This window comes from Hyperolius riggenbachi, chromosome 10 (genome assembly GCF_040937935.1).
Source record: "Hyperolius riggenbachi isolate aHypRig1 chromosome 10, aHypRig1.pri, whole genome shotgun sequence".
Taxonomy (NCBI): Eukaryota; Metazoa; Chordata; class Amphibia; order Anura; family Hyperoliidae; genus Hyperolius; species Hyperolius riggenbachi.
In genome coordinates, this window is record NC_090655.1 from 47,620,414 (window position 1) to 47,636,059 (window position 15,646).

At 42.7% G+C, this 15,646-nt stretch overlaps 1 protein-coding gene across 5 annotated transcripts in view; it reads left to right on the top strand.

The window, feature by feature from the left end:
• LOC137534987 (C3a anaphylatoxin chemotactic receptor-like) overlaps positions 1-14,807 on the top strand; it is a 37,670-nt gene extending 22,863 nt beyond the window's left edge. For 3 of the 5 annotated variants that reach the window (XM_068256744.1, XM_068256746.1, XM_068256745.1), the window contains 2 exons: positions 9,962-10,089; positions 13,770-14,807. In XM_068256744.1, coding sequence (XP_068112845.1) covers positions 9,994-10,089; positions 13,770-14,786 — 1,113 coding nt within the window. In that variant the 5' untranslated portion in view covers positions 9,962-9,993 and the 3' untranslated portion in view covers positions 14,787-14,807. The remainder of the gene's footprint in view (positions 1-9,961; positions 10,090-13,769) is intronic. The other 2 variants (XM_068256747.1, XM_068256748.1) reach the window with 1 other exon arrangement.
• The last annotated feature ends 839 nt before the right edge of the window (positions 14,808-15,646 follow it).

Here is a 15,646-nt window from a genome sequence, read left to right on the forward strand (position 1 = left end):
ATAAAAGGAAAACTGTTCACTTACAGTTGAGATAATAAAAGTCAGAAGACAGCCCTCTCCACGACTTTGAAAGTCGTAGAGATTAATGGCTTTTTTGCATAGAGATAACAACTGGAGTTTCTTAACTCTTCCTGTACTGGAAACAATTACACTGATGTATCTGATCTTAATGTTTTATTTCTTAGCTGTGCTACACATACAAATCATAATATCATAATTTTTTTTTCGCTTCAGTGTCTCTTTAAATAGGAGCTATCTGACACAGAGAAGTAGACCAAAAGCACATCAAAAGCTAGACATCATGCCAAGATCCAAAGAAATTCAGGAACAAATGAGAACAAAAGTACTGTAAGAGATCTATCAGTCTGGTAAAGGTTATAAAGCCATTTCTAAAGCTTTGGGATTCCAGCGAACCACAGTGAGAGCCATTATCCACAAATGGCAAAAACATGGAACAGTGATGAACCTTCCCAGGAGTGGCCGGCCTACCAAAATTACCCCAAGAGCGCAGAGAAAGCTCATCCGAGAGGCCACAAAAGACCCCAGGACAACATCTAAAGAACTGCAGGCCTCACTTGCCTCAATTAAGGTCAGTGTTCACGACTCCACCATAAGAAAGAGACTGGGCAAAAATGGCCTGCATGGCAGATATCCAAGGCGCAAACCACTTTCAAGCAAAAAGAACATTAAGGCTCGTCTCAATTTTGCTAAAAAAACATCTCACTGATTGCCAAGACTTTTGGGAAAATACCGTGTGGACCGACGAGACAAAAGTTGAACTTTTTGGAAGGTGCGTGTCCCGTTACATCTGGCGTAGAAGTAACACAGCATTTCAGCAAAAGAACATCATACCAACAGTAAAATATGGTGGTGGTAGTGCGATGGTCTGGGGTTGTTTTGCTGCTTCAGGACCTGGAAGGCTTGCTGTGATAGATGGAACCATGAATTCTACTGTCTACCAAAAAATCCTGAAGGAGAATGTCCGGCCATCTGTTCGTCAACTCAAGCTGAAGCGATCTTGGGTGCTGCAGCAGGACAATGACCCAAAACACACCAGTAAATCCACCTCTGAATGGCTGAAGAAAAACAAAATGAAGACTTTGGAGTGGCCTAGTCAAAGTCCTGACCTGAATCCTATTGAGATGGTGTGGCATGACCTTAAAAAGGCGGTTCATGCTAGAAAACCCTCAAATAAAGCTGAATTACAACAATTGTGCAAAGATGAGTGGGCCAAAATTCCTCCAGAGCGCTGTAAAAGACTCATTGCAAGTTATCGCAAACGCTTGATTGCAGTTATTGCTGCTAAGGGTGGCCCAACCAGTTATTATGTTCAGGGGGCAATTTCTTTTTCACACAGGGCCATGTAGGTTTTGAGTTTTTTTCTCACTAAATAATAAAAACTATAATTTAAAACTGCATTTTGTGTTCAATTATGTTATCTTTGACTAATAGTTAACGGTTTTTGATGAGCAGAAACATTTAAGTGCGACAAACATGCAAAAGAATAAGAAATCAGGAAGGGGGCAAATAGTTTTTCACACCACTGTATATGTATGTATATATGTATATATGTATATATATATATATATATATATATATAAGAAAAAAGCAAAGAGTTGCAGCACACTTGCTCTATTTATTGAGCTTCACAAGTGATATACAGGCAAACAGTTTCGGCTGTCCCCAGCCTTCATCAATGCCAAAAGACAAATGCATTACAATCCATTTATATACCCGCCCATACAGGTTAATTAGGAGTGACATCACAAAGTGGACCACCCATTATGGGGATTAACCCTCACAGTCCAAACAGTGTTATAATCACACTTATCTGGTGCTAATAGTCCATAGGTCCACATGTACAATCTGTAATTCCAATCTTCATCCGGTCATGGTGTATACCAAGTAATATCAACATCAACATATAGTATACCTAAAGAGGGAGAGGTTACAAAAATAAATGTAGATCAAAATCTTTGTTGAGACCATTAGGGAACAAAGTTCCCAATCTATCTATCCACATAACTTCACGTTTCTTTAAAAGGAGAATACGATCTCCCCCACGCCTTTGCTTGGGTATATGGTCTATGACCATGAACTTAAGGTCACTATCCCTATGTCCCATTTGTCTCCAATGTTTAGAGACTGGCAATTCAGATGTCACAGACCTGACAGAGCTCCTATGCTGTGCAATACGATCCCTGACTTTTTGTGTGGTCTCCCCCACATAGTGGAGACCGCATGGGCAAGTTAAGAGGTACACAACATAGGAGCTCTGGCAGGTCAAAAAGTGTCGAATATTGTAATCTCCACAAAATGTGGAACCCTTAATCATGTTGGTGCATTCACTGCAGGTCAGGCAGGGGAAAGACCCCAAGCGCTTTGGTCCCAAGAAAGTTTCACCTTGTTTCACTATAGGTGGGCAATCGGCCCTCACGACCTTGTTCCCTATTGTTTCATTACGTCTGTAGGCCGGAATGGGAGGCAAATGAAATTCCTGTATCTCAGGGTACGCACTACCCAAAATGTGCCAATGCCTTTTGATGCATGCCAGCACTTTATTGGAAAGGCCATGGTACTGGCACACAAAGGGTAGGCGTGATCCCTTGGTTTTGCCTATGCCCGAATCCAGTGTTTGATCAGGGGAGACAATTTTCTCCAACTCCTCTTGTAACAATTCTTGGGGATACCCACGTGTTGAGAGCCTATCAACCATCTGCTGTCTCCTATCTGCTATCTTAGATTGATCGGAAACGATCCTATCGACCCGGAGTAATTGGCTCCTGGCAACCGAGCGGAAGACAGCAGGTGGGTGGAAGCTCCCAAAACGGAGTAATTGGTTTCGGTCGGTGGGTTTCTGATAAAAATCAGAAATAAGTGCATCACCTGCCCTTTTGATAGTGGTGTCGAGGAAATTGATCTCCACTTTGTCATAGACGATCTCGAACCGAATGTTCTGATGGAACTGGTTAAGTTCCTCATGAAAAGCCAGCAGGGGTCCAATGGGGCCCCTCCACACCGCAAATACGTCGTCTATAAAACGCCACCATACTAGACAGTGTCTAGCGAATAATTCATTACAATATACGTGCGACGTTTCAAAGCGATGCATAAACGCGCCTGCAAACGAGGGGGCCACATTGGACCCCATCGCTGTGCCGCGTTGTTGGAGATAAAAATCCTCTTTGAACAGGAAGTAGTTGTTATCTAATACAAAATGAAATAATGTTTGAAAAAAACTCAATTGGCATGTATTATAACCCCCTGTCATTTTAATGAGATCCAAGCATGCATCAATACCCTCAGACTGTGGGATCGATGTGTACAAAGATGCTACATCCCAACCAACCAACCAAATTTCATCTGCAGTGTTGAATTTCAAAGCTGACACTTTGGCAAGAAAATCAGATGTATCCCTGATGTAAGAGGTGGTGCCCTTAATAAGGGGGGAAAGTACCTTATCCAAGAGTGTGGCACTGGGGGTAAAAATTGACCCAATGCCTGCCACTATTGGACGTCCTGGTGGTCTAGTGGGGTGTTTGTGTACCTTCGGAAGGGTATATAACACTGGTGTAACAGGATTTTGTACAAAGAGATAATCACTCAGATCTCGTTCTATTGCATGATTGCGTACAGCGTCATCCAGGATACTACGTAGAACCGTTTTGAGCTGAGGGGCGGGGTTACCTGGCAGTTTACGATATACCCTAGTATCAGATAATTGGGATCTAATCTCACTTTCGTAATTAACAGTGTCCATAACTACCAGGGCCCCGCCCTTGTCAGCTGGTTTAATAATAATGTCCCTCCGCTTGCTGAGATTGTTCAGGGCTGTTTTTTCTTCCAGACAAATATTACTCTTAGAATAATCTCTTTTCCCACTCACAAGTAAACGTTCAACATCACTTGTCACTTTGTCTACAAACATCTCTACCCCTGTATAGGTGGTGGGTGGCATAAACCGACTCTTTGAAAACAAATTAAATTGTTTGCAGTTCAGAGTAGTATAAGAGGCAGTCTTTGTGACGGCAGGACGTAATAGAAAGTGGGTTTTAAGTCTTATCTGTCTGAACAGCCTATACATATCTTGTTTTAGAGTAAATGTGTCCATATTGCATTTAGGAATAAAGCCAAGTCCTTTATTAAGGACACATACCTCTTCCGCAGTTAAGTCAGCACTGGAGAGGTTCATGATGGCGTTTAGCGTCTCTGGCTCCGCGTGATGCGGCGTTCCACTGGTTCCTGGGATGATGCCGGAACCGAAGCGGGTCCTGTGATGTTTGCGCCCGGGCCGGTGGTGGTGTCTCCGCCTCTCCGGCTGCGGCGGCCGCGGCGCACGCTCCGGCCTAAAAAACGGCCAGTAGAAGGAGACGATGATCCGGAGGTCGGTAGTGATGAGGAGGACGATGCACGTTCAGTGCGTGACGTACGCCAACTCCGCCCACTGGTGGCCTGCCAATGGTATACCTCGTTTCTACGATAGTCCTCCTGATCTCTTTCAAGTTTGGTGCGCTTGCGCTGTTGTATTACCAGGCGTAAATCCTTTAGTGTTTTATCAAGTTTCTCCTTAGTACTGGTAAACTCCTCTGGTGTCAGAGTGTCACGGAGCTCCGCTTCAGCTTGCGTAGTACGGGCTTGCAAGTCTGGCAACTCCTTCTGGATAAATGCAATTGTGAGTGTGATCAAATCAAACGAGCACTTATTCAATATTTGAGCAAACAGTTTCTTATACTCCTCCGAGTCAGCAAACAGAGTGGGAGTCAGCCTCACTCGTAGCCCCCGTGGTATATGACGTAAACGGTGGTACTCGGCCAAAGTAATGCAGTGTAATTCCAAAGCAAGCTGGCGTTTTAGCAACTTCTCCCAGGTTCTGGTATTGACAGTAGTGGTCTTTTGTGTCAGGAAATCTCTCGATCCGGATACCTCCGTGTGTATCTTCACAGTCTCCTCCTCTGTATAAGAGAATACACCACCGGTATGAGTGGAGGGTGCGGGATCCATGTATCCGGTGTGTAGCACGCTGATACAGGGCAGCCCTGTATCAGCGTGCTACACACCGGATACATGGATCCCGCACCCTCCACTCATACCGGTGGTGTATTCTCTTATACAGAGGAGGAGACTGTGAAGATACACACGGAGGTATCCGGATCGAGAGATTTCCTGACACAAAAGACCACTACTGTCAATACCAGAACCTGGGAGAAGTTGCTAAAACGCCAGCTTGCTTTGGAATTACACTGCATTACTTTGGCCGAGTACCACCGTTTACGTCATATACCACGGGGGCTACGAGTGAGGCTGACTCCCACTCTGTTTGCTGACTCGGAGGAGTATAAGAAACTGTTTGCTCAAATATTGAATAAGTGCTCGTTTGATTTGATCACACTCACAATTGCATTTATCCAGAAGGAGTTGCCAGACTTGCAAGCCCGTACTACGCAAGCTGAAGCGGAGCTCCGTGACACTCTGACACCAGAGGAGTTTACCAGTACTAAGGAGAAACTTGATAAAACACTAAAGGATTTACGCCTGGTAATACAACAGCGCAAGCGCACCAAACTTGAAAGAGATCAGGAGGACTATCGTAGAAACGAGGTATACCATTGGCAGGCCACCAGTGGGCGGAGTTGGCGTACGTCACGCACTGAACGTGCATCGTCCTCCTCATCACTACCGACCTCCGGATCATCGTCTCCTTCTACTGGCCGTTTTTTAGGCCGGAGCGTGCGCCGCGGCCGCCGCAGCCGGAGAGGCGGAGACACCACCACCGGGCCGGGCGCAAACATCACAGGACCCGCTTCGGTTCCGGCATCATCCCAGGAACCAGTGGAACGCCGCATCACGCGGAGCCAGAGACGCTAAACGCCATCATGAACCTCTCCAGTGCTGACTTAACTGCGGAAGAGGTATGTGTCCTTAATAAAGGACTTGGCTTTATTCCTAAATGCAATATGGACACATTTACTCTAAAACAAGATATGTATAGGCTGTTCAGACAGATAAGACTTAAAACCCACTTTCTATTACGTCCTGCCGTCACAAAGACTGCCTCTTATACTACTCTGAACTGCAAACAATTTAATTTGTTTTCAAAGAGTCGGTTTATGCCACCCACCACCTATACAGGGGTAGAGATGTTTGTAGACAAAGTGACAAGTGATGTTGAACGTTTACTTGTGAGTGGGAAAAGAGATTATTCTAAGAGTAATATTTGTCTGGAAGAAAAAACAGCCCTGAACAATCTCAGCAAGCGGAGGGACATTATTATTAAACCAGCTGACAAGGGCGGGGCCCTGGTAGTTATGGACACTGTTAATTACGAAAGTGAGATTAGATCCCAATTATCTGATACTAGGGTATATCGTAAACTGCCAGGTAACCCCGCCCCTCAGCTCAAAACGGTTCTACGTAGTATCCTGGATGACGCTGTACGCAATCATGCAATAGAACGAGATCTGAGTGATTATCTCTTTGTACAAAATCCTGTTACACCAGTGTTATATACCCTTCCGAAGGTACACAAACACCCCACTAGACCACCAGGACGTCCAATAGTGGCAGGCATTGGGTCAATTTTTACCCCCAGTGCCACACTCTTGGATAAGGTACTTTCCCCCCTTATTAAGGGCACCACCTCTTACATCAGGGATACATCTGATTTTCTTGCCAAAGTGTCAGCTTTGAAATTCAACACTGCAGATGAAATTTGGTTGGTTGGTTGGGATGTAGCATCTTTGTACACATCGATCCCACAGTCTGAGGGTATTGATGCATGCTTGGATCTCATTAAAATGACAGGGGGTTATAATACATGCCAATTGAGTTTTTTTCAAACATTATTTCATTTTGTATTAGATAACAACTACTTCCTGTTCAAAGAGGATTTTTATCTCCAACAACGCGGCACAGCGATGGGGTCCAATGTGGCCCCCTCGTTTGCAGGCGCGTTTATGCATCGCTTTGAAACGTCGCACGTATATTGTAATGAATTATTCGCTAGACACTGTCTAGTATGGTGGCGTTTTATAGACGACGTATTTGCGGTGTGGAGGGGCCCCATTGGACCCCTGCTGGCTTTTCATGAGGAACTTAACCAGTTCCATCAGAACATTCGGTTCGAGATCGTCTATGACAAAGTGGAGATCAATTTCCTCGACACCACTATCAAAAGGGCAGGTGATGCACTTATTTCTGATTTTTATCAGAAACCCACCGACCGAAACCAATTACTCCGTTTTGGGAGCTTCCACCCACCTGCTGTCTTCCGCTCGGTTGCCAGGAGCCAATTACTCCGGGTCGATAGGATCGTTTCCGATCAATCTAAGATAGCAGATAGGAGACAGCAGATGGTTGATAGGCTCTCAACACGTGGGTATCCCCAAGAATTGTTACAAGAGGAGTTGGAGAAAATTGTCTCCCCTGATCAAACACTGGATTCGGGCATAGGCAAAACCAAGGGATCACGCCTACCCTTTGTGTGCCAGTACCATGGCCTTTCCAATAAAGTGCTGGCATGCATCAAAAGGCATTGGCACATTTTGGGTAGTGCGTACCCTGAGATACAGGAATTTCATTTGCCTCCCATTCCGGCCTACAGACGTAATGAAACAATAGGGAACAAGGTCGTGAGGGCCGATTGCCCACCTATAGTGAAACAAGGTGAAACTTTCTTGGGACCAAAGCGCTTGGGGTCTTTCCCCTGCCTGACCTGCAGTGAATGCACCAACATGATTAAGGGTTCCACATTTTGTGGAGATTACAATATTCGACACTTTTTGACCTGCCAGAGCTCCTATGTTGTGTACCTCTTAACTTGCCCATGCGGTCTCCACTATGTGGGGGAGACCACACAAAAAGTCAGGGATCGTATTGCACAGCATAGGAGCTCTGTCAGGTCTGTGACATCTGAATTGCCAGTCTCTAAACATTGGAGACAAATGGGACATAGGGATAGTGACCTTAAGTTCATGGTCATAGACCATATACCCAAGCAAAGGCGTGGGGGAGATCGTATTCTCCTTTTAAAGAAACGTGAAGTTATGTGGATAGATAGATTGGGAACTTTGTTCCCTAATGGTCTCAACAAAGATTTTGATCTACATTTATTTTTGTAACCTCTCCCTCTTTAGGTATACTATATGTTGATGTTGATATTACTTGGTATACACCATGACCGGATGAAGATTGGAATTACAGATTGTACATGTGGACCTATGGACTATTAGCACCAGATAAGTGTGATTATAACACTGTTTGGACTGTGAGGGTTAATCCCCATAATGGGTGGTCCACTTTGTGATGTCACTCCTAATTAACCTGTATGGGCGGGTATATAAATGGATTGTAATGCATTTGTCTTTTGGCATTGATGAAGGCTGGGGACAGCCGAAACTGTTTGCCTGTATATCACTTGTGAAGCTCAATAAATAGAGCAAGTGTGCTGCAACTCTTTGCTTTTTTCTTGTATACTCTTGTGGGAATTGGGCCACCCCAGTTGCGTGCACACACAGACGATCGGATCGTGATAGCTGCTGATCCCTCTGGACTATATATATATATATATATATATATATATATATATATATATATATATATATATATACATATATATATACATATATATATATATATATATATACATATATATATATATATATATATATACACATTATACATACTAAATGGGTGGGACAGGCATCTGGCTATATACCGTGTTTTTCATACCATAACACACACTTTTTCTGCCCCAAAAGTGTGTGTGTGTGGGGGGGGGGGGGGTCAGTGCATCTTATGGTCCAAAGGTGTCCCCCATAAGTGCCCCCTCTGTCCACCTATGTCTCCCTGTGCTGTGGTGTTCTGCTGTCATTGTCCCCCTGTGGTGTCCTCCTATGTCCCCTGTGTCTCCTCGTCCTGTGCTCCATTTGTCCTTCTCCTTTGCCCCGTGTCCTCCTTCCTCTGTCCCGCTGTGATTCTCTCGTGTCCTTATGTGTGCACCTGCTCCCCCTTGCAAATAATATACCCACCGATCGGGTAAAAGCAAATGCTGTGGCAGTAGTTGATCAAGGATGAGGACATCCAAGAAGCCATTCATTGCTCCCTCCGAGGCTCTTGTCAACTTCGGGACAAGGCACAGGCAATCAGTGCGGGAGCTCTGCAGTGTCACAAATCAATCCCGGCCGCCTGCTCTTCTAACAGGATCAGATAGTCTCAGAGGAGAGACTATGGCTCCGTCATTGGGCCAATCATTGCACTCGCTGCTACTGCTACTAACAAAATCTCAATGGCTGTTTGGCCAGGGATCGCTATACAACCACAGTATGGCTGTATAATGATCCTCCTATGCACGAGGTTCAAGAGCCCCTTGTCCATGTTTTGGACAAGGGCTCTGGGGAAAAGGGGAGGCTTGATCACCCCTCTCCTCCAGAGCCCCCCATACCATGGACCATGCGGGCTGGTACATCTCAGAATGCAGAGCCCCACGTGGCCGGGGCTCCGCATCCTGGCAATCTCAGCCTGCACGTGGGACAAGGAGTTACAGAGGCTCGAAAGGGGGGACCCCACATCATTTTTTTTCCCACACTCTTAATATTTTTTCTTACATGTATTTTATGCAAGTAAGAATGTATGTCTATCTTATATAGGAGTGTACAATGCCAGTATAATTAAAGTCGAAAATTAAAACCATAATTTAGCATTATACACAAAATTACGACTTCAGAATCAAAACCATAATCCATTCCACTAGTAATTGAAATGACAAGTATAATCGAAACAGTATGTAAAAATGACAGCGAAGTTACTTGAAGTTGAAACCGGCCATTACGAGCTTCACTATTGCTGTATGATAAGGTGCCTGCAGATAGGAAGATGCTAAATTCAATTATTTCAAAACGTTTGCAGCTGATTGCAAGATTGCATTCCTGTGAAGCTGAGTTAACTTTTCTTGAAAACCGTCTAGCTATTAATCATGATGGGGTAGGAAGTTGAGTAATGCATCTGACATACAGAGAAGAGATCCTAAGTCCCAGGTCCTCATATATTGTAAACACTACTGGCGCGGGAATTGTGCTGTACATCAGAAGACAGGTAAGACTCAATCTTACCCCTACAATTAGTATTTTATGGGTCACCAGTTTCTGTCCGGTTTTTATTGGTGTGAGTTTTGCTAAATTACAATTGGGATTATACTCCCAAAACTACATTTTCAGTAACTAAGGTGGCCACGCACTATACATTTTTAAAAAATGTATTTTAAATTCAAGGATTACAATACATTTTTCGGATTGACTGTAACATTTGAAAAATCTGACCAATGTACCATACACATGCGCTCAATTTTTTCCCAATTATGAAAAAAAAAATGATTGAAAGCTGAGAAAATAGCGTGGGTGTATATATTAAGAAATTGCCAATCTACCCTACACCATTCAATTTTCTTAAAAATTGATCAGAAAAAAACACCACTCCTGATCGGAAAAAAAATGGGAAATGCTTTCAAATGTTCTTTTATATAACTAAGAGTAGTTACTGAAATGTTAGTTTTGGGAGTATAATCCCACTGCAAGGATACCATTTTTATGAACATTTTTTCTTTTCATCAATTTAGTAGATTCGATCGAATCTACTGGAATCGAATCGATTGGAAGTGATCATATTGATAAACTGGCTATTTACACTAGACTATATGATCTTTTACCATATTCCTTGTCCTTTTCCTAACCTTCCAATTCTCCTCTGAGTATTTCTTACCTTATCCCCGCTTGTTCCTTTATCTCTTGCCTTTCACCTGCCCCAAACTAACTTTATTCTCTAAATTGTCCTTACTTTCTTTCATCCTCCTTTGGAAAACAGTACTAGCCTTACCCCGACAGCCTTCCATGCTGTCCTTTCTGTAATCCCAACAGATCCCCTCCTCTTACTAACCGGCCCCTTACCTTCAAGGCTGGCTACCTACTTTTTTAATACTTTCTCAATTGCAGAATGCTGAAAAGTTAAAGAGGAACTTCAGCCTAAACCAACATACTGTCATTAAGTTACATTAGTTATGTTAATTAAAATAGATAGGTAATATAATCTCTTACCCACCCCGTTTTACAAGAACAGGCAAATGCTTTTGATTTCATGGGGGCAGCCATCTTTTTGGTTGAAAGGAGGTGACAGGAAGCAGGAGACACAGTTCCAACTGTCCTGTGTCCTGATCATCCCTCCCAGTTGCTAGGCAACGAGAACAACAACATCAGAAATCCCATCATGCTCTGCACAGTATCAGGGGAAAAATGCCGGGGCAGTTTTCTTTGATGGGGCGGAGTTTAGCTTCTGTACAGTTAAAAATAAGACTTTGGTAAGAAAAACAAAGTTCTGATGCTGTGAACCTGTTAAAGAAACACCAAGCCTTTTCAGTGCTGCTGAGTAGATTTTTAGTCTGGAGGTTCACTTTAATCTCAGAGGAGAAAACTTAGGAGGAAAAAGTGAAGTATTCAATTCCTTTTTTTCCTCCTTGGTGATTTCATTTTTCATCTTCTGTTTAAAAAAAACAAAAAACTTATACAATAAAGTACCAAAAAGCATGTGAAAAAGTACTGTTAAAATTATTCAGAGTATTTTCTTGTTTGCTGGTGGCCTAAACAGGTTTAAACCTCCCTAGTGACCAGGCCATTTTTTACAATTCAGCACTGTGCAGCCTTACGGCCCATTACCACTAGAGCGGAAACCGGGCCGGATCCGCAGAGTTTCCCCACAGGCAAATAAAGCGGGGAAAATCTGCCATAGGGAATAATAGCACCTCGGCCGAATTGCTTGCGCTAGCGATTCGGCCGGCATTTCCTTCCGAAGTTGTGCGGGAGGCTGCGAATCCCATAGCCGTGCATGGCATGCCTGATGGGATTCGTCTGCGTGCCCGCAGTCCCAGAAGTGCCGCCGCGCATCTCGCAGACGCGTGTGGCACAAGTGGAAACAGGCCCTGAACGGTTTATTGCTCGGTCATACAACTTACCACCTAAATTATTTTTACCTCCTTTTCTTGTCACTAATACAGCTTTCGTTTGCTATTTGATTGCTGCTGTGATTTTTAGTTCTTATTATATTCATCAAAAAAGACAGGAATTTTGTCAAAAAAAATGATACTTTTAACTTTCTGTGGTAACATTTTTCAAATAAAATAAAATTTCCATATAAGTTTTTGTCCAAATTTATTGTGCTACATGTCTTTGGTAAAAAAAAAAAATCCACTAAGTGTATATTGGTTTGGGTAAAAGTTATAGCGTTTACAAACTATGGTACAAAAAAGTGAATTTACGCAGTTTGAAGCAGCTCTGGCTTTTCTGACTTTTCACACCTGTCATTTTTCTTGAGGTGCTAAAATTCCAGGATAGTATAAATACCCCCAAATGACCCCATTTTGGAAAGAAGACACCCCAAGTTCATAGAAGATTTTTATTTTTTGTCACAAGTTAGAAGAAAATGACACTTTGTGACAAAAAAAAGTTTCAATTTCTGTTAACTTGTGACAAAAAAAAGAATAAAATCTGTTAATGACTTACCATGCCCCTCTGAGAATATCTTTGGGTGTCTTCTTTCCAAAATGGGATCATTTCTGGGGTGTGTTTACCATCCTGGCATTTTTTTTTGGGGGGGGGGCTAAATTGTAAGCATCCCTTTAAAGCCTAAAGGTGTTCGTTGGACTTTGGGCCCCTTTGCGCAGCTAGGCAGCAAACAAGTGTCACACATGTGGTATCACCGCACTCAGGAGAAGTAGTATAATTTGTTTTGGGGAGTGTTTTCACACATGCTGGGTGGGAGGAATGTCTCTGTAAATGACAACTTTTTTGATTTTTTTTTACACAAAGTTGTCCATTTACAGAGATATTTCTCCCACTCAGCATGGGTATGTGTAAAAATAAACCCCAAAACACATTATACTACGTCTCCTGAGTATGGCGATACCACATGTGTGGCACTTTTTTTGCAGCCTAGCTGAGCAAAGCAGCCCAAAGTCCAATGAGTACCTCTAGGATTTCATAGGGCATTTTAGGCATTTGTTTTTCAGATTTCTACTCACAGTTTAGGGCCCCTAAAATGCCAGGGCAGTACAAGTACCCCACCAATGACCCCATTTTGGAAAGAAGACACCCCAAGCAATTCTGTGAGGGGCATGGTGAGTTTGAAGATTTTATTTTTTTTGTCACAAGTTAACAGATATTAATTTTTTTTTGTTTTTTTCCCACAAAGTGTCATTTTCTGCTAACTTGTGACAAAATGACCCCATTTTGGAAAGAAGACACCCCAAGGTATTCCATGAGGGGCATAGTGAGTTCATAGAAGATTTTCTTTTTTGTTCACAAGTTAGAGGAGAATGACACGTTGTGAGAGAAAAAAACAAAACAAAAAAAACCCAACAATTCCTGCTATGAACTCATCATGCCCCTCAGCGAATACCTTGGGATGTCTTCTTTCCAAAATGGGGTCATTTGTGGGGTCTGTTCTGGCATTTAAGGGTCTCCGCAATCACTACATGTATGGCCAAGTATTAGGAGTTTCTGCTATACTCCTTATATTGGCATATGGGTAATGCACTTTTTTTCCCCGTTCAGCCTCTGGGCTGAAAGGAAAAATGAACGGCAAAGATTCCTTTATTCGCATCAATCAATGTGGATGAAAAAATATCTGCCAAAATTACAGAATTTTTTCCACACCAGCCTAAAATCCCTACACAGTATTGCATGTAGACCAGGAATGTTTTGGTAGAATTATAATTTTTGTCTTCACAGAGTATAAAAATGTCACAAGAAAACAATGATCCAAAATTTACCATGATAAAGAACCAAGAACATGTCTTCACCATCCTGATATTCACAATCACCACTCTTGTCGGGATTCCTGGCAATCTTATGGTCCTTTGGGTTACCGGAATGAGAATGAAGAAGACAGTAACCACCGTTTGGTACAGGAACCTTGCTCTAGCCGATATCATTTGCTGTCTGGTTTTCCCATTCATCATCCCTTTGTTCATATATGGCAAATGGATTTATGGTGGTACCCTTTGCAAGATTTTACCTTCCGTCCACATCCTCAACATGTTTGCCAGCGTTTTCACCCTGATGGCCATTAGCATTGACCGTTGCATCTTGGTTGTCCGGCCTGTGTGGGCTCAAAATCACCGCAACCTATGGATGGCAAGGATGATATGCGTAGCAATTTGGGTGTTATCCTTCTTGATGTGTCTGCCTGGTGTGCTCTACCGGAGAATTTTCACCGAAAATAACACTACGCAATGTGGTTATGGTCGTGAAATCTACAATAATGAATCCAATATCAGCGATCAGATGCATGTGACTTATCCAAAAGCTACAGTTCATTTCACACGCACAATTTTTGGTTTTCTGATTCCATTCTGCATCATTTTTGTTTCTTACGCCTATCTATCCAATAAATTAAAAAACAGCAGATTACTAAAGGTGCAGCAGAAAACAACAAAAGTGGTATTTGTCATCATAATAGCATTTTGTGTAACCTGGGCTCCATACCACATAATGAGTGTGATTGTATTGTACACTGAGAAGAACAGAGTAGTCGCCTATCTAGTCCTTCTCTCGCGGGCTTTGGCCACCTTCAACAGTTGTATGAACCCCGTAATTTATGTCTTCATGGGGAAGGATGGGAAAAGCAGAGTGCGACACTCTATTCGTCGGGTGATGGAAAATGCATTTGCGGAAGAGGTGTCGAAAAGAACCAATCCGAGTGGGACCAGAATCTCAACTGATGAAAGTGCAAACTCAGTGGTCTAGAAGCTTACCTACATATCCATTAAAAAGAAACTTTAGTGACATAGTAGAATGTGGTAAATTATTCAGAAAATCCACTTTTATGGTAATTATTCTGGTTTTCGGCATCAGAAACACTTCCTATATCTATGTTTTGTTTTATATTAGTATGTAGCTCCACCCTCCCAATGATGTTTAGCTGAGGCTGTTAGTAATACAGAATTCTTCTCCCAGAGCATTCTGGGAGATCACATGTTATTTCTGCTGGCTTCAGTACATACAGTAAACAAATATTCTGCAGTGATGCACCTGCCAGCTGTAAAGATGTCACCACCTGTGATACATTTTAGAATGTACGGTAAGTCAGGCTGAGGACTTTACAATGGGCAAACAGTGACCAAATAATTTTAAAAAGAATATTGTAAAAAGTTATAATCAGTAAAGTTCTTCTTTACCACAAGCCGCTCAATATTGGATTTTTGGCATTGGCCTCGTAACTTGGCCACTTAAAGATGAACGCCAGTGAAAATAATGTAATACAAAAGTGCTTTATTTTTACAATAATTATGTATAAATGATTTAGTCCGTGTTTCCCCATTGTAAAATCTTTCCTCTCCCTGATTTACATTCAAACATTTATCACATGGTGACATTTTTACTGCCGGCAGGTGATATAGCTGCTGCTTGCTTTTTTGGTAGTTGGAAACAACTGTAAACAGCTATTTCCCACAATGCAACAAGGTTCACAGACAGGAAACTGCCAGGAGTACCATGGTCCTCAGAGTTTCTTGTGGGAGGGGTTTCACCACAATATCAGCCATACAGAGCCCCCTGATGATCCGCTTGTGAAAAGGAACAGATTTCTCAGGTAAAAGGGGGTGTCA